Source organism: Doryrhamphus excisus, chromosome 11, assembly GCF_030265055.1.
Source record: "Doryrhamphus excisus isolate RoL2022-K1 chromosome 11, RoL_Dexc_1.0, whole genome shotgun sequence".
Taxonomy (NCBI): Eukaryota; Metazoa; Chordata; class Actinopteri; order Syngnathiformes; family Syngnathidae; genus Doryrhamphus; species Doryrhamphus excisus.
Window position 1 is genome coordinate 5,265,980 of NC_080476.1, and position 24,736 is coordinate 5,290,715.

The following is a 24,736-nucleotide window of genomic DNA, read 5'->3' on the forward strand; positions in this document are numbered from 1 at the left end:
AACAAGTTCAGTGTGTTTATTAATTATGTTGTCTTTCGTCGTCCACGTCATTTGCAAATCCCTTTTTTGTTCATATATGATATGATGAGTGGGCCAAAAGAGAAAAGGGAGTGTTCACATCAATAACAAACCAAAAAAAGCAAACAAGTGTGCCCTCACCATCCTCCACTTCCAGAGTTCTTTGTGCCAGGAACTCAGAGTTTTCATAGTCTTCATCGTCTGGTTTGAAAGTGCATTGTGTTAGTGTGAGTGAAGCTAATCCCGTCAGGGCTGTCGTGTCTCATACCCTCGTTTTTTGGTGCCACTGCGGGAATGTTTGCATAGTCGCCCATCAAGGGGTCAGCATCTGAGGACACAATGGCGTATGATTAACACAATCATGCAGAAGAGGTTGATGGCGTTTTTTAAAAAAACAGGATGAGCCCACCTTTCATCTTCAATGGTGAGATTGTGTCATTTTCATACACTGTGAAGGGGAGTGGAGCTCTGCAAAGCAAAAAAAAAGGCAAACATGATCTTGTTTGTAGGCTGCAAGGTGGGTGAGTGGTTAGTGTGCAGGCCACACAGCTAGGAGACCCGAGTTCAATTCCACCCTTGTCCATCTTTGTGTGGAGTTTGCATGTTCCCCCCGTGCATGCGTGGGTTTTTTCCGGGTACTCCGGTTTCCTCCCACATTCCAAAATCATGCTAGGTTAATTGGCGACTCAAAATTGTCCATAGGTATGAATGTGAGTGTGAATGGTTGTTTGTCTATATGTGCCCTGTGATTGGCAGGTGACCAGTCCAGGGTGTACCCTGCCTCTCGCTGGAAGACAGCTGTGATAGGCTCCAGCACCCCTGCGACCCCGTGAGGATAAGCGGTAGAAAATGAATGAAATATCTTGTTTGTCCATGAGCACACGTATAAGTGGAAAATTGCACACTTACACATATACATGCTCCCAACCTCTGGGTGGAGATGCAGCCATTGAATACATACCTGTAGCTGCCAACATAAATAGAGTGGCTAATTAGTGATACATGTGATGAGGGTAGATTTGAAAATAATTCTGCAAAACTCACCAGCATTAAAATCCTCACTGGAAACAACCATGACACAACTATTGATCTTTGGTTTTAGATGAATATATATATACATATATATGATAATACATACTTGGAGGCACATGGGGGAATTTGGTTGGCTTTGATGACTGAAAAAAAACAAACATAATTGGCCAAAGAGAAATGCAATACATCAGTACAAATCAATCAAATCAAAGAATATACCTGTTTTTGATCGCATTACAGTAAACCTGCTCCTCCCACTCTGGCTGCAGAAATGTTGTCAAATGTCCATATATCAGTGATGAGACAATGAAGGTGCCCAGGAAAGAATGTGGGATGAAAACAATCCATACTCACAATGTCTGCGAGTTGTATATTTGAGTTTCTTCATGTATCATGTCTGCAGGAACTATCAAACACAGAAGGAGGTATCAGCAGAAAAAATAGAAAGATTTTGTAAATGATTATTTGTGTTTAGAATCATTTTATGGGGAAAAAATGTACTGAATGTTTATAGACACTTTCTTGTGCCAGTGAATGATAAGGTACCTCCAAACTTTTGAGCTGTAATAGAAAAAATAAGTGTGTGTGTGTGTGTGTGTGTGTACAGTATGTATGTATATACTATACACATATGTTCGTGTATATTTATACACACAAACATATACATACTGTGTATACGTGCATATTTATGTGTATTTCCATATACAGGTACAACACAACCAAAAACAAAATGGAAAACAATTTACAAAAGTAAAGTCAAATAATAATGACACAATGTTATGAGGAAATAAAACATGATTTTCGTAGCATACGGTTCAGTGGTTAGCATGCTGGCCACACTCACTCAGGAGATCGGGAAGGTAAGGTAAGATTTAATGACCTTACTGAGTGCTAATGTACACATTTGTGCGTTGTACCTGTCTGAAAACAAACTCCAGGCTCGTACTGGCGGAAGGTGGCTCTGTATTCATTTAGTGCTTTTAATGTAATGTTGTTCCTGCCATTGTTTAATACAATACCTGATAAGTAACATTAATTACATCGCTACAATGTATGCATGTTTTGAAAATCTTTCCAGGTGACGAGCTAGTGCGCTGCTAATGCTATTTACATCCATTCTCGTCGTCAGCTATGGTCACATTGACATAAGCCCCCAAATAGCTGTCCTTGGCTAATCTTGCCGGTAATTCGCTGCTAGTAACCCAAATTTTAGCTCGCAGTTCAAAGCAAAAATAAATAAATAAACGAACTAACCAAGGTATCACTATGCCAAGGTACCACTATATAAATGACCATTTAAAAATACCGGCAGTACTCCACCTTCTTATTTCTCTCTGGCAGTCGACGTACATACTCGATGACAATTCAATTTAAAGCGGGAGTCATCTCGCAGGGATGAATAGTTTTATTTAATGGCACAGTTCTCTTAAAGATACAGTACTTACATTTACCTCATGTCGAAGCAACCAAGTATTAGTGCTTATTAAAGCTTCACTTACTGGACTTCTTTTTACATCGCAGGCACAGAAGACACAGCAGACTCAGGGAGGCCAACGAAACAACCGTCAGAACCGTGCACTGTACACTGGAACTTCCCAGCATGCCTGAAAGCAGCACAGGACACAAGAGGTGGACGTTTGACGTAATTAAGAGTATGTGCTGATTTTCTGTAAATGACACAGGATGTGGTTGGCCGAAAAAAAACTTTACACAGATTGTGGTCAGACATCTTCAAGCAATAGCATGGCGGTAAACCATTTAAAAGATACATGCACTTCATTGGGAACACCTGTCCCTTCTATCTTTGTCTTTGCAAAGATACTTTACAAATATCTTAATTATCGTGGCTGTAGTTTGCAGTGGCATAATATGAACTGACGTCGACACACACCGGACATGATTAAACCTAATGAGTAAAAAATGGAGCACACATGATTCATTTACACTCTGGCTAACGAATCATTTGCATATAGAAGGCAGGAAGCACTAATGACTATGATCCAATTTGACAGACCCCTAACCAATTAATTGGAATGATACACTCGTAGGAATTGTGTTGCACTTCCCATAATCCTCAGCTATTCTCCAAGAATTTCAATGATTTTGTAGTCACCTAAAACATTGAGCCTTCGATTTACCACTTAGATACAAATAAAATAAACAAATACATGCAATCCATTTAGATGACTATAAATACATAAAATGCAGTTTTAAAATAAATACCTCAAATGATTGACTTTAATATTAATAATAATACAATAGTAGTATACTCTATAGATACAGAATATTGGTTGGAATACTGTATATAAAATCCAAAGTTGACAATGTTGTATCATATTTGGTGATTGCTAATCATTACAATGAACCAAAGTATTTCTATGTGTTCTAATAAATGCTCAAAACCAAAAAGAATATTTTGAATGTTTCATATCTCACCAATGTCTCCAATGAAGCATCCATACAAACCAACAAGCATGACAGACAAAATAAATCCAACTTATGAGAATACAGGTCTGCTCAATTAGATAAATCTGTATTTTATACAACATTATTCTATACTGGAAAGCCACAAATTTGACATGAACATGTTAAACTCACAAAATTGCATATTACGATGATTACATGTTGCTGTTACCTTCAGTGGTCCGGCTGCTCTCCTTCCTGCCACGACCACCCTGAGACAACATCAGCTGTGAACTGTGTACACTTCCTTTCTCAACACTTTTGCCACATCCGTCACACTCAAGACAAGACACGAAGCACCGATCTAGTACTGTGCTGTGGTAAGTGGACACATTTGTGGTTTATACTCTCCTTGTGTGAAACACCTAAAGGTCATTTCTTTAGTCTGATCTCATGGGTCTAAGTATCGTCAGACCAAATGGTCATTACACGGGTCATTATTCAAACTCACAAGAAATTATGCCAACATTTGGCTGTCACTATTGTTCTTAACTGTCATGTTGACACCTAACACAAATTATTGTTGCAAACAGTTGGTAGATTTTTTTGTTACCATTCCTGTTTGGTCCAAAATATGAACACTATTATGAGTTGATACGTGTTAGTTATCGCTACAATACATTTTGTTTCTCTCGGGTATAGCTTCACCTATAATTAGAAACAGCTCAGCATAATACAGTGCACTTCTACGCCACTGCAAACTACAATCATAAACATATTGTTACATTAATCCCTTCCTGAACTCATTATTATTCTCAAGGCACATACAACACAAGTCTTGCATTGGACGTTATAGGACAGGGGTGTCCAAACATTTTCCAACCTACATTTGTACATGCTAAAAGATGCTAAAACCAATCTAATTGACTGCTGTGCCCCGCCCAGCTTTTACTCATGTTTAACTGTGTATTAACAAATGAATGTTGTATTTTCCTGTATCTTTTACTCTGTTTACTTGCTTTTATTCAACTCCATTCTTCTTTGAGTATTTTGAAAAGCGCTATCCAAATAAAATGTATTATTATTATTATTAATGTAGGTAGCCATATGGTATCTGTACCCAAAAATATAGAGCTCAGCTTTGTGTAATAGATGACAGAGCAAATTAGTGTAATGTCACATTAAGAAGGAATTAAATTACATTTTTACAAAATGGCAATGAAAACAAACTATTGTCTTAAAATGGCAGCCGTGCTGCACTTTGGACACCCGCATCGTTTATCGCTTGTTGGCTTGCTATAGTTATTCAATTCATTCATTCAGTTCATCTCCAACTTAAAAATGCTTAAATATTTGATTAAAGCGATAGAACAACAACATTACAGTTCAGATAATATGATGTTTAAAATTAATTATCTGAAATGTCGATATTTCTGCAAAATCGTCAAAGTCAAATCACTGATTTGACTTCCGAGTTAGCGTGCCAAGGCGTGATGACGTCACTAATTAGCGACGCCGTAGTACGCACGAGCGAAAACAACCCTGGGTTAATCCTAACGTTCAAATGAAACACATCAACTCTTTAATTGGTTGGGGAAATATTTTTAAAAAAGGGTCACTATAAACGTGTTTAACAACGGAGTAAGACAAAAAGTAGTCGCCTAGCTTGTTAGTAGTGTTGGCGCTATAGTCGTAATATTGTTGTTGATGCTAGTAATCTGCTCGTGCATTACTAGCTCGCTCGGAAGCGCATGCAGCAGAATGGTGCGAGCGGCTCCAGCGTCTCTGATGGCGGCGGCAGGGACAGACAGTCCCCGTCCCGGAGCCCCCTGCCCGCCGCGACTACTCGGGTGAGACGCTTCATCCAGGAGCGGCGAACGCTGCCGCTACCTCGAGTGATGGTGGTGTTCTCTGCGCCGGGCGACACCGAAAAACCGAGCGATGCCATGGATGCAGGCTCGGACGCTACTGAGGATGACTTCCGGAAGCCGACGGCCTCCCCGGCGGCGAGCCTCGCCCGGAGCAAGCCCACCCGCTCCCCGCTGGACGCTGGACAGGATCAGGAGGTAGATCCCGGTCCCCCCGGCCCACATTCACACTATTGTATGAACATCCGGCCTCGAAAGTACAACTCCTGCTACTAATGCAGTAATAATTATTACATTTTAAATTGATTGGCTGAGACTGAGTCACATGATCAATGTTGTCCTCTGATTTACCAACCTGTTGGACCTAAATATGGCAGCATAATTCCCTTCTTACTCATGCAGTTTAACACTGATTAGTTGCTTTAGGTGTGTGAGATATGTTATCATAATTGTTTTTGCAAAATTCTCATCACACCTGGACCTTATTGTATGTGTCTTATTTGTACTACGATGCCACATGTCCATTCATCTATTTTGTATACTGCATATCCTGTTGAAGGCTGCGGGGAGCTGGAGCCTATCCCAGCTGATAATGGGAAAGACCAGTCAATCACAGGGCAAAAAGCAAGACAAAAGCAATCATTAACCCTCACATTGACACTAACTTTGGTCAAGCATATATGGTTTTTGGAATACATATGGAAGTGCCTGGAGAACTCGCAAGTACTGAGAAAACATTCAAACAAACCCAGATCTTATGTTTTAGATCATCAAACAAATTAAAATATTTGTCAATGACAACACAACTGAACACAAAATGCATTTTAAATGAAATACTTTATTATTGAGGGAGGAAAAAAAATGGCACTCTGTGAAAAAATGTTTGCCCCCACCGTTACAACATAACTTAACTGAGATTAACTGAGATCAGTCTGGAGCTGGAAAAGTCTAAAGTTCTAAAGATTTGGGACTCCAACAAACCACAGTGAGAGCCATTATCCACAAATGGCAGTGGGGAACCTTCCCAGGAGCGGCCAGCCAACCAAAATGACCCCAAGAGCACAGCGACTCTCATCCAAGAGGTCACAAAAGACCCCACAACAACATCCAAAGAACCACATGCCTCACTTGCCTCCGTTAAGATCAGTGTTCATGACTCCACCCTAAGAAAGACACTAGGCAAAAGCGTCCTGCATGGCAGAGTTCCAAGACTAAGACCAATGCTGAATATAAAGAACATCAAGTCTCGTCTCAATTTTGCCAGAAAACATCTTGATGATCCCTATCACCTTTGGAAAATACTCTGATGGTCTGACGAGACAAAAGTTTAACTTTTTGGAAGGTAACACCACATTTCAGAAAATTAACATCATACCAGCAGTAAAATATGGTGGTGGTAGTGTGGTCATCTGAGGCTGTTTTGCTGCTTCAGGACCTGGAAGACTTTCTGTGATAAATGGAACCATGAATTATGCTGTCTACCAAAAACTCCTGAAGGAGAATGCAGAACCCAAGTTGAAACCAACTTGGGTTCTGCAGCAGGACAATGATCCAAAACACACCAGCAAATCCACCCATGAATGGCTGAAGAAAAAACAAATGAAGACTTTGGAGTGGCCTAGTCAAAGTCCTGACCTGAATCCTATTGAGATGCTGTGGCATGACCTTAAAATGTGCTTCATAGATCGATAGATAGATAGACTCCCTTTATTGTCATTGCACAAAAACACAGTAGTGAAATTGCCAACGAAATGTCGTTGCCTGGCTCCCATATAATAACAGACACAAAAGAAGATAAGTACTGTAATAATAAATAATAATAATAATAATAAGAAGTGCAGTCGCTGCTGTGCCTTCTTCGCCAGAGCGGAGGTGTGGAGTGACCAGCCGAGGTTGTCCGTGATATGCACCCCCAAGTACTTGGTTGTGTTCACAACTTCTACGGCTGTGTCGTTGATGCTGAGTGGAGTGTGGCTGGGTCTGGATCTCCTGAAGTCGACGATGATCTCCTTTGTTTTGTCAACATTCAGGATCAGGTTGTTCGCCTTGCACCAATCCACAAGGTGTCGCACTTCCTCCCTGTAAGCCAGTTCGTTGTTGCCCTGAATGAGGCCCACAACTGTTGTGTCGTCCGCGTACTTCAGGATATGGTTGCTGCTGTACTTGGGGCGACAGTCATGGGTCATTAGGGTAAACAACAGGGGGCTCAGAACACATCCCTGGGGTGAGCCGGTGTTCAGGGAGATGACACTGGATGTGTTGTCGCCCACTCTGACATACTGGGTTCTATCTGTGAGGAAGTCAAGCAGCCAGTTGCACAGGGAGGTCTTGAGGCCCAGTGGCTCCAACTTGTGTACCAGGTCCTGGGGGATGATCGTGTTGAATGCTGAGCTGAAGTCCAGGAACAGCATCCGTACATGGGTGTTTTTCTTCTCCAGGTGCTCCAGGCTCAGGTGGAGAGCAGTGGAGATGGCGTCTTCAGTGGAGCGGTTTGGCTGGTACGCGAATTGGAAAGGGTCGAGTGATGGGGGGAGTATGGAGGTGATATGGTCCTTAACCACCCTCTCGAAACATTTCATAATGGTTGATGTGAGTGCAACGGGCCGAAAGTCGTTCAGACATGTAATAGATGGTTTCTTGGGCACTGGAATTATTGTGGCGGACTTGAAACACGGGGGGACTACAGCTTGGGCCAGTGAGGTGTTGAAGATGTCTGTGAGCACGTGGGCCAGCTGGTCTGCACATTCCTTGATCACCCGTCCTGGAATGGCGTCTGGGCCTGCAGCTTTCCGGACGTTGACCTTCCTCAGGACTCTCCACACAGCAGCAGTATCAAACTTGACTGCCTGTTCATCGGGGTGGGGGGTAGCCTTCCTCGCAGGGTTATTGTTCAGAGCCTCAAACCTTCCGAAGAAGTTATTTAGCTCATTGAGGAAGCTGATGTCATGCTGGAAAACCCTCCAATGTGGCTGAATGACAACAATTCTGCAAAGATGAGAGGGCCAAAATTCCTCCACAGTGCTGTAAAAGACTCATTGCAAGTTAGCACAAATGCTTGATTGCAGTTGTTGCTGCTAAGGGTGGCCCAACCAGTTATTGAGTTTAGGGGGCAATCACTTTTTCACACAGGGCCATGTAGGTTTTTTTTTCTCCCTTAATAATAAAAATTTTCATTTAAAAACTGCATGAAAAACATTATTATTATTTGACTTCTTTCATTGTAATCTTTAGTTTCCTGAGGTCATCTCTCTGAATGTGGGCGGCACCTACTTCACCACTCGCCTCTCCACACTGCGGCGCTATGATGACACCATGCTGGCCGCCATGTTCAGCGGGCGCCATCACATCCCACGTGACGCAGAGGGGCGGTTCTTCATTGATCGGGATGGAGCATACTTTGGGTAAATAGTGCTTTGTGTGTGTGTGTGTGTGTGTGTGTGTGTGTGTACCGGTACACTTGCACAATGCTGCTTGTGTTTGTGTATATTGCTGCCTGTTGTGCAATCGCAGAGTGACCTCGCAATGTTCTCCACCCTTACGGGGTTGCAGAATGCCAGGGGAAATCGGAAATAATGGCCCCCACTGCTTGTAATCTCATCTACTGGGACCGTGAACCCCATTACAGTTCAGCATAGCTCACACAGTTTCACATAGTTCCCTCCTTGAGTAGAACAATGCAGCATGCAAATCTCAAATATTTTTCCCCTGGAGACCCACATGTTCGCGATTGAGCATTCACGTCCCTAAAAATGTGCAGATTTTTGATGCGTAAGTCATTCCTGGAAATACAGCAGGTAAACGGTGTGGATTATAAAAAAAAAAAAAATAGAAAGAGAGAATACTCACTCTGTAGCCTGTGGTCTCCCTCTACTATTAAAGGGACATCCTGAACTTCCTGCGTGAGGGCGAACTACCTCACAGGGAGCGAGTGAGGTCGGTGCACAGGGAGGCTCAGTACTACTCCATCGGACCCCTGCTGGACCGCTTAGAAGATACTCAGCCGCTCACCGGGGAGAAAGTGCGGCAAGCCTTCCTCGACCTGCTGCCCTATTACAAAGGTGAAGACAGGTTGCATGAGTGTGTGAGTGCGACTTCCTGCTATTTGTCATATTTTTTTTTATGATGGTTTGGTATTAGATTTTGATGGTCCACATATTAAGTCCTACAAATGGTCAATTTGTAGCGTGTGATTAAAACGGTCTCATCTCTTTCAACAAACAAGATGTTACAAGACTGATACCATAAGATACACCTGGAAACATAATGTAAACAAGTACAGGCAATTTTGTATGATGGCTAAGCAATGTACCATGAATGAAGTTGAAATGTTTGAATGACATGAATAATTCACTTTGAAAGCAGAAGAGGATCATAAATAAATCAGTGGTTTGTTCTTTCAGACAATCTGGAGCGTATAGTGGAAATCGCCAAGCTGAGAGCCATGCAAAAGAAGGCGCGCTTCGCCAAGCTGAAGGTGTGTGTCTACAAGGAGGAAATGCCCATCACACCGTACGAGCGCCCGCTTTTTAACTCGCTGCGCTTTGAGCGCTCAGACGGGGAGGCCAAGCTCTTCGAGCACCACTGCGAGGTGGACGTGTCCTTTGGGCCCTGGGAGGCAGTGGCCGACGTCTACGACTTGCTGCACTGCATTGTGGGTGACCTGGCCGAGCGCGGCATCGCGGCCGAGCAGCAATGCATCGGTGTGTGTGACAAGCACCTCATCAACCATTACTATTGCAAGAGACCCATCTACGAGTTCAAGATCACGTGGTGGTGACACTGGACCAACAGGCAAAATATTTTACTAGGACATGCCACAGTGTTGGCAGTCCTATCAGATATTGAAGTATAACCATTTCACATGCTTTTTTACTTCCAGCATAACCTAATGCAGATATTTCCATCATCCAGCCATCCCTTCTCTGTACCATTTGTTCTAGCGTGCATGTTTTTGGAATGTGGGAGAAAGCCGGAAACCCACACACAGAGACCTGCTAACATGTACACACATTTTGACCCTTGAATACGCTTGTATGCGTCGCTGCTTTTCAAGTATGCATTTTGTTGCAGTTCGCCGGTTTCTGTTCAGAGTTCTGGATCTGTTTCTGAATCTTGGATTATGCTCTCCTGTGCTGTGAAGACCTCAGCCCGCCAACATGTACGGATTCTTTATACATAGCACATATTTTGACCCTTTAATACGCTTGTACGGTCAGGTCTCAGGTACGCATTTCATTGGTTTTAGCTTCCTTATTCAGTCTTCGTATGTAGCCTCTTGTGCACTTCAAAAGAATTCTCAAGCTGTGTCGACGCTGACCCTTAAGGCTGAGATTGGTCAACGTGACTCATTCAGAGGTCGGACAGCCCACCGCCGTGAACGCCTTCTCCGATTTCGGATCCACTGACTCTTCCCCTTTTAATCACTATCGTTCACTCACTAGCTAACAAGCTAAATAGTCAACAAGTGGTGTGGTTGCTCAAAGAGTTCATGTCACGTCACGCCTTCAACCCTAACGAAAGGTGTCCAAAGTGCAGCGCATGGCTCATTATTTATTGGCCTGCACACATTATAGAAGGGTGGGTGCGCACAGAAAATTGATTGGCAGGTCTGCATAAACTACGGCCAGCTCAGTCATCCTTCCTGCATGACCTCGCGCTTGCCTTTTTCCTGTGTGTGTATGACTCATTAAGAGGGTGTAACGCCCACCTTCTCGATCACCACCTTCTCTGATTTTGCGTAACTATTATTTCCAGCTCCAATAACACTCCCCGTCTCTATTATTAGCGGAAAATATTTGGTTAAAGGATAATGATGGCGTGGACTTCTCATAAAACAGCACACTGCAATATTCCAACGAAGATTTCAGCCCGCAGCTCCTGACTAATTTGTATGCGTTTACAGATACTCAACAGTATATGCCTGATTTCTGTCATTCATGCATTCTTTGCTTAGAAGGTGAAATGTCAGAAACCTATCGAAATACTTGCCAAAGGGGAAGAAATCATTGATTTGTTTTAATGACCGCTCGAGGCCAGCAAAGAAAAAAAAAAGATTATTGGTTTCAGTTGACACGGATGCCCCCCTTTTGACCCTGGGGACCTGTGACTGAGTGAGCTGGATAAACAGCTCTCTTCTAATTGGTTAAAAAAAAGTGTGGGTGGATATGACTAAGAAATGGGGGTCCGCCACTCCGCTGCAACAGGGTAAAATGAGCTAAAGCATCACAACAATGTACACATGAACCTCATATGCTTGTCTGATGTTCTTTCTAGTAGGGATGGGTCGATTCATTAATGCTTCAGTTCATAATGAATTTCACAAAGGGTGCGTCGGTCATGCTCATCCCTGCCATAATAACTTCACGCGTGCTTCTTACTTAAAGCAACATTCCACTCTTTTATTTATTTCAATAGTAGCTTCCGTAAATCTAATGTTGTGAAGTCGAGCTAAAGCTAAGCTTATTGGACATGTTGTCCTTGTACTTGATGAATTGTGAGCACCTTGTGATTTTATAGTCAAAATGTATAACTGTATTTTGTACCTTCTCACTATATTTATGTTGTAATAATAGATGGAGCACTACTTGTTTATATTGTATGTTTCTTATGAATGTGTTGGCTTCTAGGAAGCTGTCGTGCTCCCAAGGCGTGGTGGTTTTGTTTGTAGTGAAATAAAGCACCATATTATACTTTCATGACTGATACTACAGTAATGAATCACAACGCGTGCGGTCTTGTTGAGTTATTTATGAAATACTTAAACAATGATTGTTTTTTAATTGCTGTGCATTTGCATAAAATGTCTCATCTGCTTTGATTCATCAGTGAGCAGGCAGGCACGTTCTATCACCATGCTCACCCTCTCTGGCATGGAATTGAGCAGAACTACACAGGTTGTTGCTGGAAACTCCTCCATGATGACAACATTGGTGCACCTTGCGCTTCCCCACCTTCCATCACCTTCAGCAAGATACTCCTCATCTGGGAGGTGTATTTGGAAAACTGTCTTGCAGCCAAGATTCTGCTTCAGCACAGCTCCCCCGGTGCTGGCAGCACTCGAGCAGTCTCAGAATGTGATGTCACCACCACACTGAAACACAATTATTTGCCAGGAACATAGTGGGTTTGATGTTGCTGTCGGGAAGACAAGGATCATAATGTCACATGTTGGAAACCGCTGCTCCCTTAGTTCGCACAGCACTTATACAGCCCCAGACCATGACGCCACGACTGCTATCATGCCTGACTGGAGGCAAAACACAATTATCTTGGCAAAAGACCAGAAAATGTCACTAGTTTTGTCACTATTGGCAATCTAAGTGACCAACATCCGGGAAAAATAGTGTTTTCGATGTCAGGAAGACGATGCATGATATGCTGCATACTGTTAATGCCTCATAAAACTCTAGAGAAAAAAGCAGATCATGATCTGTGTCGCAATATTCATGTTTCCCCTCAGTGAACCACAGCCCCCTCAGTGCCAGAAGCACTCATGCACGCGTGCATGCTTGACGGTAGACAATACTTTCAATAATAACTTTGAGTCATTAGTAAATGTATACTGTTGTCGTTTGCTTTCTATTGTTCTTTGTATGAGGAGATATACTCATTTTTTGGAGATCAGTATAGCAGATTTGACATCATTGGCAGCGCAGGCGTTTTGGTGAAAGTAACTAGTAGTAGTAGCTAGTTATCTAAATTTACATTTAGGAGTATGTGGACATCCTGCTTTCTCTCTCTCCCATCAGAGGAGGAGGAGGGCTGATGCTGCCTGCTGGTGCTGCCGGTGGTGTTGGAAGAAGAGGGAGAGGTGGGAGGAGGCTGACGGCCCAGCAAGCTCTTCAGAGCCTTGGAAGGAGGAAGGATGGAGGAACAGGAAAAGGGCGATTTATAGCCTCTCCTCTCATCTTCAGCCGGGATCAATCTGGACTAATACGGATGGGAAGGAAAGGATGATGCGGGACGTCAATTTGCCGCAGGTAAGCACCTTTTATAATATTATTATCATCATTACGATTTAGAACATCTCCTCCCCCACCACTGGGAGCGATCATGTGCTCGTTTCGGCATGGGGGGTGTATGGTTACATAAGAAGACTAACCTCTTATTAGTGCTAACCTTGCGACGTGATGAGAGGATGGAGGAGGGGGTGTTAGCAAAGATGTTCCCCGTTCTGCACTCCCGCAGGCCGGCGGCCTTCATCAGCTTCTGTGGCGCAACAAGGAGTACAATTCATAACACGCTGCTGCCTGATACTAGTATATAACAGTATTATTGGATACATTCCCTCGCCTCTGTCACCATGACAACACATAGAAGCAGCCCCCCTTCCCCCACCTGAAATACTTGAGCCTGTGACTCTAAAGTGTGGTTGGGAGCAAAAATAACTCACTGGACACTTCATTAGGCATACCCGAACACTCTAATGATATCCAAAGCAAAAGCCTAGTGCGAAAAATGTTCCTTTTAATACGCAAAAATGCTCACTTTTCATTTGGACTTCTTTAATTAGCCATTTTGCAATAGCGGTTCGGTGCAGACTGCTCTGCGTCCCACGAGAGGGGCAAAGCCAGGGGTGTCCAAACTTTTTCCAACGTAGATCAATATTTGCTAAGGTATTTGAAGAAAACATCCACATCTCAGCTGTATGTTACTGGATACGTATTAATAATAGATATATTGTTCATTGAATACGTTTGTGATCATTATTAGATTCCTAAAGACAGAATTTGACCAAGCACTCATTACTATTTATATACTTTTTTTTTTTTTTTAAACTTGACTACTGCACTGAAAGGAGAAGCTCTCCAATCTCGTTGTACATCTTGTATAATGACAATAAAGGCCATTCCATTCCATTCCAGGCCATTCCATTCCTATTGTGGAAGTGCACCTTATACCTTATATTGTATATTGTATATAGAAGTGTGCCTAATCATTACCTTACAATAAAAAGCCATTTTCCCTCCAATAATACATTATCAAGTGTAAAATATGATACTAATTAGCGTTACACTTGCTAAAATGCACATATTTATGCAATACACACTTTTTCTGTTGTGATTATTGGTTTTCGATAAAAGCAGTCGACTTAAATGGTTAGCCAGACACCTCCTAACCATATGTTTCACATTAAACGTCTGCAGACAGAATGTTTCCCAAGAGGCTTTTAAAGTGAAACATTGAAAGGACTCACCGCAGGTGATTATGCTATGTTTTGTATTGAAAATGCCACCTGTATTGTCATAAAATTTACATTTTTTTGCAATCTTTTGGCCACTTTTGTATCTAGCCAAGCCGCTGATGATTAAACTGGGGAATAATTGATGTTTATAATAGTAATAATAATAATGATAATGTCTCCATTGCATGCCAACGAGGAGCCATTGTGCTACACCTGCTTAAACAATCCGATTTTCTGTTTGCTAAACCCCCCCATCTCCAAACAATGGCAGCCTAGCAACCACGACTAGCCAGTCTGTCGGGCTTTAGGAGTTTTTATGGCACAGCACAATGGTGCCCATTGTTTTTGCACAAATCAATATATGTACAGCATTGTTTACACATCTTTACAAATAAATCTGCATTGGAAATGTCCATCTGTGTCTGTCTGCTAGCGTTAGCATGCCAGGCTCACTGGTGACAAGGTTAATCTTCATTTAATAGAATTTGGATTCAAGGAACAAAACTCTTGTGTTTTGCCTCTAATACTGGTATAATTATATAAGTGGCTATGGCTAATGTGCTAGCATATACAGTCTAGTATTACATAGTATAGTATTACACTTTGTGGTTTGAATTTGGTGGCTTTACTCCATCTATCCATGTTCTATGCTGCTTCTCCTCACTAGGGTCTCGGGGTATGCTGGAGCCTATCCCAGCTGAATCATGGGGCACATATAGACAAACAACCATTCACAATATCATTCACATTTATGGACAATTTAGAGTCACCAATTTGACTGTGTGGCTAACATGCTAACCACTAGATATGAAACAAATAGTCTGAGTTAATCATGCCATTTCGTGGTTGAATACATTAGTCAAAATATTCTTATTTAAGTAAATGTCACATACCTTTTGCCTAAATTAAACATTTTCAAGCATAAAAATGACTAAATGAAATAAAATGCATATATCAGGCATTTAAAGACGAGACGTTGATAGTAATATCCTACACCTGCCACTAGGTGTCGGTAATGTTGCTGTAATGTTGGTTGAGAGACACAAACCACACTTGATTGCCGCAACAACAGGCTTTTATTGCAGGTTTGCTTTATCTCCCAAAGGCATAACAGTCTCTAAAATAATCTCTAAAAAAAAAACACGGGATAATGTTGTGGCCATGACCCACGGCAAGCGATCAATTCTGAACCTGCAATGTCAACCTATGCGCTCCTCAGGAGAAAACATTTATAGCAGCACACACAAGTCTTATTTATATATTGAATGGTTTATTTACTCCTATGTTTACTATATTGGGTTATGTGTAAAGCTCACTATAGGGGTGTTAGTTCATATCTAGAGGGCTCTAATAATGTTAACAATCAGTACTTAGAAGGTCGGAAATGGTTTTCAATGCTGTAACTGTGAAAATATTGGATGTATGAATAAGGAATCCTACTTTGCAGAAATTCACTTATTAAGTTTGGGTCTGGAACTAATTAACCACAATAAACAAGGGATTACTGTATTAGCTTCTGGGTGTGATGTGTCATCTTGATAAATATAATCGTGTCTAATAGTTGTTTAAACATTAAATTCTATTGTTAATGATCCATGGTTAAATGTATTTAGCTTTGAGATTCCATGCTACTAGTTAGCCTCCATGTAGGCCCTAACATCTTCAGTTACTAATTGTATCTATATTCCTTGTCACAATGTCTTTTTTCACCTGGATGAACATAAGTAAGTGTTATATTGGCCCTGCTTTTATTTACTCAAACATTATCATATATTATGGTGTTTAATGAACAAAGATGAAAGAGATTGCATTACCTTGCTGCTGCCCGTTAGCATCCATGAAGCCTCTTTAGCTGCTCATGATTTCTCGTGACAGTAGGTTTTTGTTATGTTTGTTTTGCCCAGATGCATTTTAAATTAGTATAAAACTGACTCTGCTTTTAGTCACTCAAACATTATTAAATTTCATAATTAATGAACACAGATTCATGGAGGTTATTGCTTTAGCTTCTGATGCTATTAGTTAGCCTCAAGGCTCTGGTGCGAACTTCCTTAGCAACTAATTATATAATTTCATGAGACAATAGCTTTTTGTCATGTTTGCTGAATATGTTTGCTGCAAGATTGTCTCTGCTTTTACATTATTACATTCCAAAGCTGATTGCTTTAGCGTCCAATGCTACTCATTAGCCTCCATGGAGCTGGAGGCCTGTGAGAACTAATGCCTTTTGCTAAAGTTCACTTATTTATTGACGATCAGCCAGACTAATTATTTAATTGGAACAGTAGTTGTTTGTTGATTATTGTTAAAATGCTAATTTAGAGTCCAGGGGTAGGTACTAGCAGTATTTGTAATGTAAACAATGGGTTCGTCCAACGCTGTTGCCTCTTTCAGTACAACCTGCTATATTGCCAGCACTTGATAGCCTGAGCGGTGCGTTGCCATGGATACCAGTGCTGCTCAAGCTCATAATATTCCCCTGTGAGTGCGAGTAGTGCAGAACGGCATCAACGCCCGCCATTTGTTCCACTGGTAAATACACTGATGGCGGCTTCAAGGGGCCACTGGGGCGGAAATGACCTCCAGACTGGGGGCACGGCAAAACTAAACAGTAAAAATGACAGTTGAATTGTTTTGTTTTTTTTCACCCGGTGAACATAAATAGCTCCCAAACTGTCCGATACGGTGAAGAATATCAGTGGAAGGTTGACGCAATCACATCTGAAGCAGAAACTGCTCAGGCTGTTTAGCTACTAGTTGCCACATGGGGGAGGCAAACAAAGATATTTGTGTAAATTATCTCACCAATTGTCATTATTAGAATTATAAATTAAAACAAATCATGATGATTACACTAGTCAAAGATCCCACTGCAAAACACTAGATCCACAATATGACCAGAGTGCTCTGCTGTTTTGATGGCGCTACACTAGTTAGACATCCTCTACACATATCACAGAACCACTCTGTTGTTTTCAGGAGCTGTAGCAAAATAGAAATTAATCCTCTGCGTGGCAGGTCCTGTTATTACTTTAATAATGTGTCTTTCACCAGCTTCGGTGGATGTCTGGACCTACAGCTGATATCCACTAATGCTGTTCCCGGTCCTTTCTTAGGCTTGAATCCATCCAGAACCCTGATGGAGCAGGATGTGGAAAGCCCAGTCATCAACAGACAGCCCAAGTTGCCCAAGCAGGCCCGCGAGGACCTGCCCAAACAGCTGGTGGAAATGGACAGGGCCAAGAGGATCCAGCGCTATGTTCAGAAAGACGGCAAATGCAACGTCCACCACGGCAACGTGCGCGAGACCTACCGTTACCTGACGGACATCTTCACCACGCTGGTGGACTTGAAGTGGAGGTTCAATCTGTTCATCTTTGTCCTGGTCTACACGGTCACATGGCTCTTCTTCGGCTTCATGTGGTGGCTCATTGCGTACCTGCGTGGGGATCTGGACCACATAGCGGACAACCTTTGGACTCCGTGTGTTAACAACCTGAACGGTTTTGTGTCTGCCTTTCTGTTCTCCATTGAGACAGAGACCACCATTGGGTACGGATACAGGGTCATCACGGACAAGTGCCCCGAGGGCATCGTTCTGCTCCTGGTCCAGTCGGTGCTGGGATCTATCGTCAACGCCTTTATGGTGGGCTGTATGTTCGTCAAGATCTCGCAGCCCAAGAAACGTGCCGAGACGTTGGTGTTTTCCACCAATGCTGTCATTTCCATGAGAGATGGGCGGTTGTGCCTGATGTTCCGAGTCGGGGACCTCCGGAACTCGCACATTGTGGAGGCCTCCATCCGGGCCAAGTTGATCAAGTCCAAGCAGACCAAGGAGGGCGAGTTCATCCCCCTCAACCAGACAGACATTAACGTGGGCTACAACACGGGAGATGACAGGCTCTTCCTCGTGTCGCCGCTTATCATCTGTCACGAGATCAACCAGAACAGCCCCTTCTGGGACATCTCACCTGCACACCTGGCCAAGGAGGAGCTGGAAATAGTCGTTATCCTGGAAGGCATGGTGGAGGCCACTGGTGAGTCCATCTAGACTGATCTAATCGGTGAAATTACAGGCAATAGTCAAGTCATAATGCGTAATGTAATGTTGGTGGACGGACAAAGAGACCAGGATTACTATAATATAGGTACAGGCAGAGACTGATACATCGGTACAGATGGAGGGACTTACTGACACATAGGGACAGATGGACGGGCTGACAGATAAGAACGGGTGGCACAGATATGGGCTGATGGACAGATTATGACAAACAGACAGGGATGGACCAACTGACTGAGACAGGGAGACAGGCTAACAGATAAAGTGGTACGAATGGACAAACAGGTATCGGGGTGGATGGATGGTATCCTCCAATGTATTGTGTGTGCAGGCATGACGTGCCAGGCCAGGAGCTCATACGTGAGCAGCGAGATCAAGTGGGGCTACCGCTTCACACCTGTCCTGACGCTGGAGGACGGCTTCTACGAGGTGGACTACAACAGCTTCCATGACATCTACGAGACCAACACGCCCGCCTGCAGCGCCAAGGAACTGGCCGACATGAGCAGCCGCGCCCGCCTGCCCCTCACCTGGTCGCTGGCCAGCAAGCTCAGCCAGCAGGGCCTGCCCGAGGCTGAACAAGAGGGGGCGCCAGAGACTAAGAGCACCCCACAGACTGAGAGGAACGGAGACATCGGCAACATGGAGAGCGAGTCCAAAGTGTAGCCGGGATGTGCGGAGTGACGTTAGGTGACGTATTTTAGCAAGGAAACAACACCGTGACACCCTGACAGTGCAACATGCATGTCTCTCCTGACAAGATCCCTATTATTTTTTCTAGTAGACTATTCCTATAGATGCATTTGCATATTAAGTATTTTTGTACATAAGATGAAATGTTTTGGTTGAGTGAATATTTGACACGTTTGATACTAATTCTCTTAGGCTAGGCCTGTAAATAATACTATGCCTTACTGTATCTATCAAGCTTTCATTGTTTACCTTTTGTTTTTTTTCTTTTTCAGAATATACACTGACAGGACACCTCATTAGGAACACTTGCACCAGGTAATGACGGCCGTTATGAGAGCTGCATCAATAATTCAGACTTTACAAAGGTAATAATCACAAATAAAGGATTTTTATAGTCGGTCCTTAAAAACAGCAGAGCACTCCTTTCATATAGAGGAACTCTGACTAGCGTTTTTGCAGTAGGCCTTTAAAAACAACACTTCCTGTCGTACAGAGGGCCGTTGTAGTAGGTTCATTTTTGTTGTCGGAGCGTTCATGTCATTTAGAGGATCTCTGACGAGTGTTTTTGTAGGAGGCCCTTAAAAACAGCCAGGCCTTCCTGTCATATAAAGACCCTTTGAAGAGTTTTTGCAATAGGTCCTTAAAAACAACAGCGTTGCTGTCTTTGTAGTAGATCCTTGAAAACAACAACAACCCTCCTGTCACAAAGAGAGTCTTTGATGACCATTTGTAATAGGTCCTTAAAGACAACAGAGGTGTCTTGTCATATAGAGGATCTTTGACAATTTTTTTGCAGTAGGTCCTTAAAAACAGAAGAATACTCCTTCTAGATAGAGGATCTTTGACAAGCGTTTTTGTAGTATGTCCTTAATAACAGCAGAGTGCCCCGGTCGCATAAAGTGGCTCTTTGAAGGGCATTTTTGTTGTAGATCTTGAAAAACAGCAGAGTGCTCCTGTCATACGACCAGCACATACATAAGTCCTTAAAAACATCAGTGTGCTTGTGTCACATAGAAGATGTTTGACCAGCATTCTTGTCATGTCAGAATTTGAATGTCAGAGAGATTATAACAAAAGTATATTAGATGAAAATGAACATTGTGTTGAAGTAATCAATTATTATCTTTGTAAATGTATGATACAGCTCTTGTAGTGAATCTCATGAGATTGTGCAGATGTACCTAATGAAGTGTCCAGTGTGTATAAGCATGTACAAACATGAATTTATTCTGTATGATGTATTTATTTATACTGTGAGGAGAAGCACATACGAAAAGGATGCAAAGCTCCAGTTGAAACCAATGACGAGTTCTTCTTCAAGTCCAGCCCCACCACCCACTCACACCACAACCCCTTCCCTTGAAGCTTTGTGGAAAGTTCCACAAGGTAAGCCATGACTTTCCTTTATGCTGACTTCACTCGACGGCCCTTTAAAACTGCTTTTTTCTCACTGTTTTGCACATGGGAGAGGCTGGAGAGAGATGTTGCAGTAAACTAAAAAAACCTCACATCACCCGACAGTATCATAAATATCCTAAATAAACAGTAACATTGCACATTTGTGAAAACTTATTATTGGGCAGCAAATACACAAGCATTCATGTTTTGTGGATTTATTTTCATTTTTCAAAATGCAATTCCTTTGACTTCCTCCCACAGTGAACATCGCCCCGCTAAAATACTGTTTGAATTCAACATATATACACATTCAAGTTTAAACACAATTAGAGGTGTGCAGGTGTAGTCAAGTTATTCTTTTTAAAAAGTACTCTTGGAGTGAGTTTGGTCATGCGCTTGTGACAAGTATCAGGATTATGTATGCTAAGTGCGTGTGCGTACTCCATTAGGTACACCAGTCCACCCCAAACTTCTAGTGATGCAGCCTCTGCACTACTTGGAGCTGTTTGTAATACTTTGGTTGTAGAAAACAAGACTTTAAAGGCAGAAGTTTGTAGGTTGCAGGTGTACCTAATGTTGTGGCCTTGTATAGGAGTGTTCCGTACTTAGTCCACCTACGGTACATTAATTAAATACATTTACGTTAATTAAAAAATAGTGTTTTTTCCTAGTGTGTAAAATGTAAAAATAATGACCTGAACTTCTCCAACTTTCTTCACTTTTGATTGAAAGTAGGGAAGGTCGTGAAGAAGCTCGGCTTCAGATGTAGTAGGAGTAGGAGTTAATCATTTAACACGAAACACAGGTGACGTGTGGACTTTTCCGAGCAGGAGTGTGTGTGTGTGTGTGTGAACAACATTACCCGGCAAACACCTGCGGCGTGAGCGGTAAGGGCAGCAGGTCATTGTCTATGTTGTCGGCATTGTCGTCCATGGCTGACACGGTGCAGCCCAGCACCTTCAGGGGGTATTTCTCCATGACGCCGTGAACCTCGCGCTGCACGCTGTCGGGCCAGGAGAGCAGGTCGGCCCTCAGCCTCTGGGCCTCCCCAATCAGGGTCTCCTGGCGACTGCAGAGGCCCGACAGCAGCTCCAAGTTGCGGTGGAGCTGGGCAAGCGCAGGGCTTGGAGGCTCTGCGGGATACGGCAGGGTGTCGCGGTGGTGCCAATCGTTCCCCCCCGGGTTGGGAACTCGGGGCGAGGCCTGGCCTGACATGTAGCACTCAAATTCCTCTGGGGTGAGGTTGAGGGACTGAGCATCCAGCTTCTCGATGAAGGCTGCTGCACAGCACTGAAACAACATAGAAGACACTTTTCATGTTTCCCTCAAGTAACCGCAGTGTTATTATGATGATGATCACTATTATAATTATTGTTATATAGATATATTAGTCCTGTGATTGGCTGACGACCAGTCCATGGTGTACCCCGCCTCTCGCCCGAAGACAGCTGGGATAGGCTCCAGCACCCCCGCAACCCTTGAGAGGAGATACCATTTTTGGCCCATGTTGAGGCGCATTATCAAAAAGTGTTCTAAACGCCCACAATATACGGTTGATGCAACAAAAATCATTTTTTGACGAATGCTTATTTTTGATCAGAAAATACTGTTTACATGATTGTTGTGGTTTATGGGAATAATGATGTAAAAAATGAAAGCAGACCAGGTTGGTGAAGTAGTATCCGTCCTCTCCTGTCATCAACCTGCTGGGGTTGCAGAAGCGCGTGATGTACTGGATGTTGGACTGGAGTCTTGGCGGGTTGGCTTTGAGCACGATGTAGATGAGGGCGGGGAGGAAGTCGTCCGCCGACGCCGGCTCGCTTTTGGTGTTCCTGATGGCAGCGAAGATGTGCTTGCTGCAGCGGGTGACACACGACAGCTTGTCGCGGGGAACCTTCTTGGAGTCCATCTCGATAATGTCTGCAGCAGACAATCCAAAATAGTTTTTGGTGATTGTACCATTGTAACTACATATACTATATGGTTCCTGACCACCACAATGTAACCCACCAGACAGCCCCCAAATAGAGTCATATATCAGGCTTCCTCCATCTTGGTCTACAACACTGCCATCTTCTGTTTTCTCTTTTTATTACAGACCAATTATACACAACCATTATCAGAGGTCAACCATTATCAAAGTACCTCCGCTAGTCTTTTCCTTACTAACTCTTAGTCAGTCTTTGCTCATTTTTAGCCTATGCCGGTACGCCTTCCTCGACCTAATAGCCAGTGTGCCGTGCTCTGCGTTTCTCCTACATTTTCCTTTAGTTTTTTTACATATTTTCTTGTTTCTCCTTTGATCCTATTTTTTTACGTGATTTAGTGTTTCAAATCAACCACCTATCTAATTTACACTAAAGAGTTTTATTTCAGCATTTAATAGAGAGGAGGCAATTATTTGTACATTATTAGTATTTTTATGATACTTAATCATTAATTCTTTCCATAGATATTCTTGAAATATATTTACTGTATTATTGTAAATATTACATAATGTACATTTGAATGCAGTATTTAAAAAAATAGATACATTTCGTGGTATATTGTGATAATTTAGCAGGATCTGCACGGTGCTTGAGTGGTTAACGCGTAGACCACATAGCTAGGAGACCCAAGTTCGATTCCACCCTCGGCCATCTCTGTGTGGGGTTTGCATGTTCTCCCCGTGCATGTGTGGGTTTTCTCCGGGTACTCCGGTTTCCTCCCATAATTCCAAAAACATGCTAGGTTAATTGGTGACTCCAAATTGTCCATAGGTATGAATGTGAGTGTGAATGGTTGTTTGTCTATTTGTGCCCTGTGATTGGCTGGCGACCGAAGACAGCTGGGATAGGCTCCAGCACCCCCGTGACCCTTGTGAGGATAAGCTGTAGAAAATGAATGAATTAAATAATTGTATTCGTAAAAACAGATATGAATGAATAAGTTTACTGATTTAATTAATTCAAGATTTACTGAGTCGATGTATATAAATCAATAAACTTGACTTGAAAGTCTGAATCATCGAGGCAAAGCGTTGATTAAAGAAGAGTCGACTATTTGAGGAAATGCTGTCATCACACAAATTGTGAAGGAAAAACACACAAACATAACAATAATTCCAAAAACATAATGACTGTATTGAAGAGCACTGAAAAAATTGACCTGTTATGGCTTTAACCACATTTTCTGACGCTTCCGGGATTTCCTCATCCATCGGCACACAAAGCATCTGGATGTTGACCCAGTGTAGAGCTCTGCAGCACCAAGAGAGAGACAGTTTATTTGTACAGGAAAATGCGCTGCTTTATAGTGGAAAACTGAGCCAATGCATCACCAACCTGATCCTGTTCTGCATGGCGAGGTCCTTCCTTTCATCATCGGTTGTTTCTGGGCAGAAAACGCTTTTGTACAGACGAGACATGATGTACTTTTCCACCTGGTCCATCACCTGCTCTACAGCCTCGGAGGAACCTGGAGAACCCAACCAACATTTACAGCTATTGCTGACATTCATGAAGACGATGAGAAGACGCTTTTGTTGCCCACCTTTGAAGTGACTGGTAAGGCGGTCCGCCATGCTCTGGTAGAAGTCCTGAACACACTCTGATAGTTCTTCTGCATTCAAGTCCTGAAACACATTTCGAGGACAGGAGTCAAACCCATGAGAGGTCAGCCTAAGTCTCATAGTAGCCACCTTCTTGCCGGACATGCTGAGAAGGAAGCTCCGACACTGTTTGTGGATCTCCCGGCCGGGCCGCTGGAAGTTCTTCAAGAACTCCACAAAGTCCCTGGAGACCTGGTCAGAGTCAAAGTCCAGTCTAGCGTGGCGGCTCATGGACGGACTGGTCATCTTCACCTCAGGAGATTCTGACAAAAAAAAAGAAAAAAAACATAATAACATTAACAGCTATGGCTGTGGCTGTAGGCAACCACCAGGTGTAGTTTTTTTTTAATACTAACTTCACAAGATGGCAGTAGCTGCATTTGAAGTACTGTGAGTAGTCGGCATACGGCAACTTTATTTACCTTTGCATTTCCTTTAAAATGAACTATGAATGATGGCTGAGCAGTTTGCTCCTTACCACTATTACTATC

At 42.8% G+C, this 24,736-nt stretch overlaps 4 protein-coding genes across 9 annotated transcripts in view; 2 read left to right on the forward strand and 2 right to left on the reverse strand.

Moving 5' to 3' along the window:
• On the reverse strand, positions 1-13,560 carry si:dkey-183i3.6 (LAT2 domain-containing protein). Of its 3 annotated transcripts, none has more exons than XM_058086159.1 (11): positions 13,423-13,560; positions 9,168-9,368; positions 2,550-2,654; positions 1,405-1,456; positions 1,270-1,313; positions 1,157-1,193; positions 1,063-1,079; positions 928-985; positions 428-486; positions 287-346; positions 1-219 (listed from the first exon to the last, which is right to left on the reverse strand). In XM_058086159.1, the coding sequence occupies exons 3-11, from the start codon at positions 2,650-2,652 to the stop codon at positions 71-73; spliced, it is 579 nt and encodes a 192-aa protein (XP_057942142.1). In that variant the 5' UTR covers positions 2,653-2,654; positions 9,168-9,368; positions 13,423-13,560; the 3' UTR covers positions 1-70. The 3 variants fall into 3 exon arrangements, with proteins under 3 accessions (XP_057942142.1, XP_057942143.1, XP_057942141.1); XM_058086160.1 differs by having other exon boundaries at positions 13,440-13,553; XM_058086158.1 differs by lacking the exons at positions 9,168-9,368; positions 13,423-13,560 and adding an exon at positions 3,686-5,000.
• On the forward strand, positions 4,973-12,369 carry kctd7 (potassium channel tetramerization domain containing 7). The gene is made up of 4 exons (XM_058086157.1): positions 4,973-5,519; positions 8,553-8,722; positions 9,201-9,379; positions 9,722-12,369. The coding sequence occupies exons 1-4, from the start codon at positions 5,205-5,207 to the stop codon at positions 10,096-10,098; spliced, it is 1,041 nt and encodes a 346-aa protein (XP_057942140.1). The 5' UTR covers positions 4,973-5,204; the 3' UTR covers positions 10,099-12,369.
• kcnj6 (potassium inwardly rectifying channel subfamily J member 6) lies at positions 13,073-24,706 on the forward strand. Of its 3 annotated transcripts, XM_058086154.1 has the most exons (4): positions 16,135-16,229; positions 17,622-18,542; positions 18,897-19,255; positions 19,531-24,706. In XM_058086154.1, exons 1-3 carry the CDS (start codon positions 16,202-16,204, stop codon positions 19,229-19,231), a joined length of 1,284 nt encoding a protein of 427 aa, XP_057942137.1. In that variant the 5' UTR covers positions 16,135-16,201; the 3' UTR covers positions 19,232-19,255; positions 19,531-24,706. The 3 variants fall into 3 exon arrangements, with proteins under 3 accessions (XP_057942138.1, XP_057942137.1, XP_057942136.1); XM_058086155.1 differs by lacking the exon at positions 16,135-16,229 and adding an exon at positions 13,073-13,300 and having other exon boundaries at positions 18,897-24,702; XM_058086153.1 differs by having other exon boundaries at positions 18,897-24,703.
• Positions 20,513-24,736, reverse strand: part of rabgef1 (RAB guanine nucleotide exchange factor (GEF) 1) — a 6,357-nt gene continuing 2,133 nt past the window's right edge. Inside the window, exons 4-9 of one of the 2 annotated variants that reach the window (XM_058086152.1) lie at positions 24,336-24,508; positions 24,188-24,269; positions 23,980-24,112; positions 23,804-23,895; positions 22,320-22,576; positions 20,518-21,946 (exon numbers count right to left, since the gene is read on the reverse strand). In XM_058086152.1, the coding sequence (XP_057942135.1) occupies positions 21,515-21,946; positions 22,320-22,576; positions 23,804-23,895; positions 23,980-24,112; positions 24,188-24,269; positions 24,336-24,508 (1,169 nt within the window). In that variant the 3' untranslated portion in view covers positions 20,518-21,514. Of the gene's footprint in view, positions 21,947-22,319; positions 22,577-23,803; positions 23,896-23,979; positions 24,270-24,335; positions 24,509-24,736 lie in introns of both variants that reach the window. The other variant, XM_058086151.1, reaches the window with a different exon arrangement.

What these genes read in the sequence shown, in the direction of transcription:
- si:dkey-183i3.6 (XM_058086158.1), bottom strand. Translation starts at nt 3,737, where the DNA reads ATGTTGTCTCAGGGTGGTCGTGGCAGGAAGGAGAGCAGCCGGACCACT. An exon ending in TGTAATGCGATCAAAAACAG is followed by an intron (nt 1,194 to 1,269) that starts GTATATTCTTTG and finishes GTTTTTTTTCAG; the next exon opens with TCATCAAAGCCAACCAAATT. An exon ending in CTCACCATTGAAGATGAAAG is followed by an intron (nt 347 to 427) that starts GTGGGCTCATCC and finishes TTGTGTCCTCAG; the next exon opens with ATGCTGACCCCTTGATGGGC.
- kctd7 (XM_058086157.1), top strand. Translation starts at nt 5,205, where the DNA reads ATGCAGCAGAATGGTGCGAGCGGCTCCAGCGTCTCTGATGGCGGCGGC. An exon ending in ACGCTGGACAGGATCAGGAG is followed by an intron (nt 5,520 to 8,552) that starts GTAGATCCCGGT and finishes TGTAATCTTTAG; the next exon opens with TTTCCTGAGGTCATCTCTCT. An exon ending in CGGGATGGAGCATACTTTGG is followed by an intron (nt 8,723 to 9,200) that starts GTAAATAGTGCT and finishes CTACTATTAAAG; the next exon opens with GGACATCCTGAACTTCCTGC.
- kcnj6 (XM_058086154.1), top strand. Translation starts at nt 16,202, where the DNA reads ATGTCTTTTTTCACCTGGATGAACATAA. An exon ending in TTTCACCTGGATGAACATAA is followed by an intron (nt 16,230 to 17,621) that starts GTAAGTGTTATA and finishes GTCCTTTCTTAG; the next exon opens with GCTTGAATCCATCCAGAACC. An exon ending in AGGCATGGTGGAGGCCACTG is followed by an intron (nt 18,543 to 18,896) that starts GTGAGTCCATCT and finishes TTGTGTGTGCAG; the next exon opens with GCATGACGTGCCAGGCCAGG.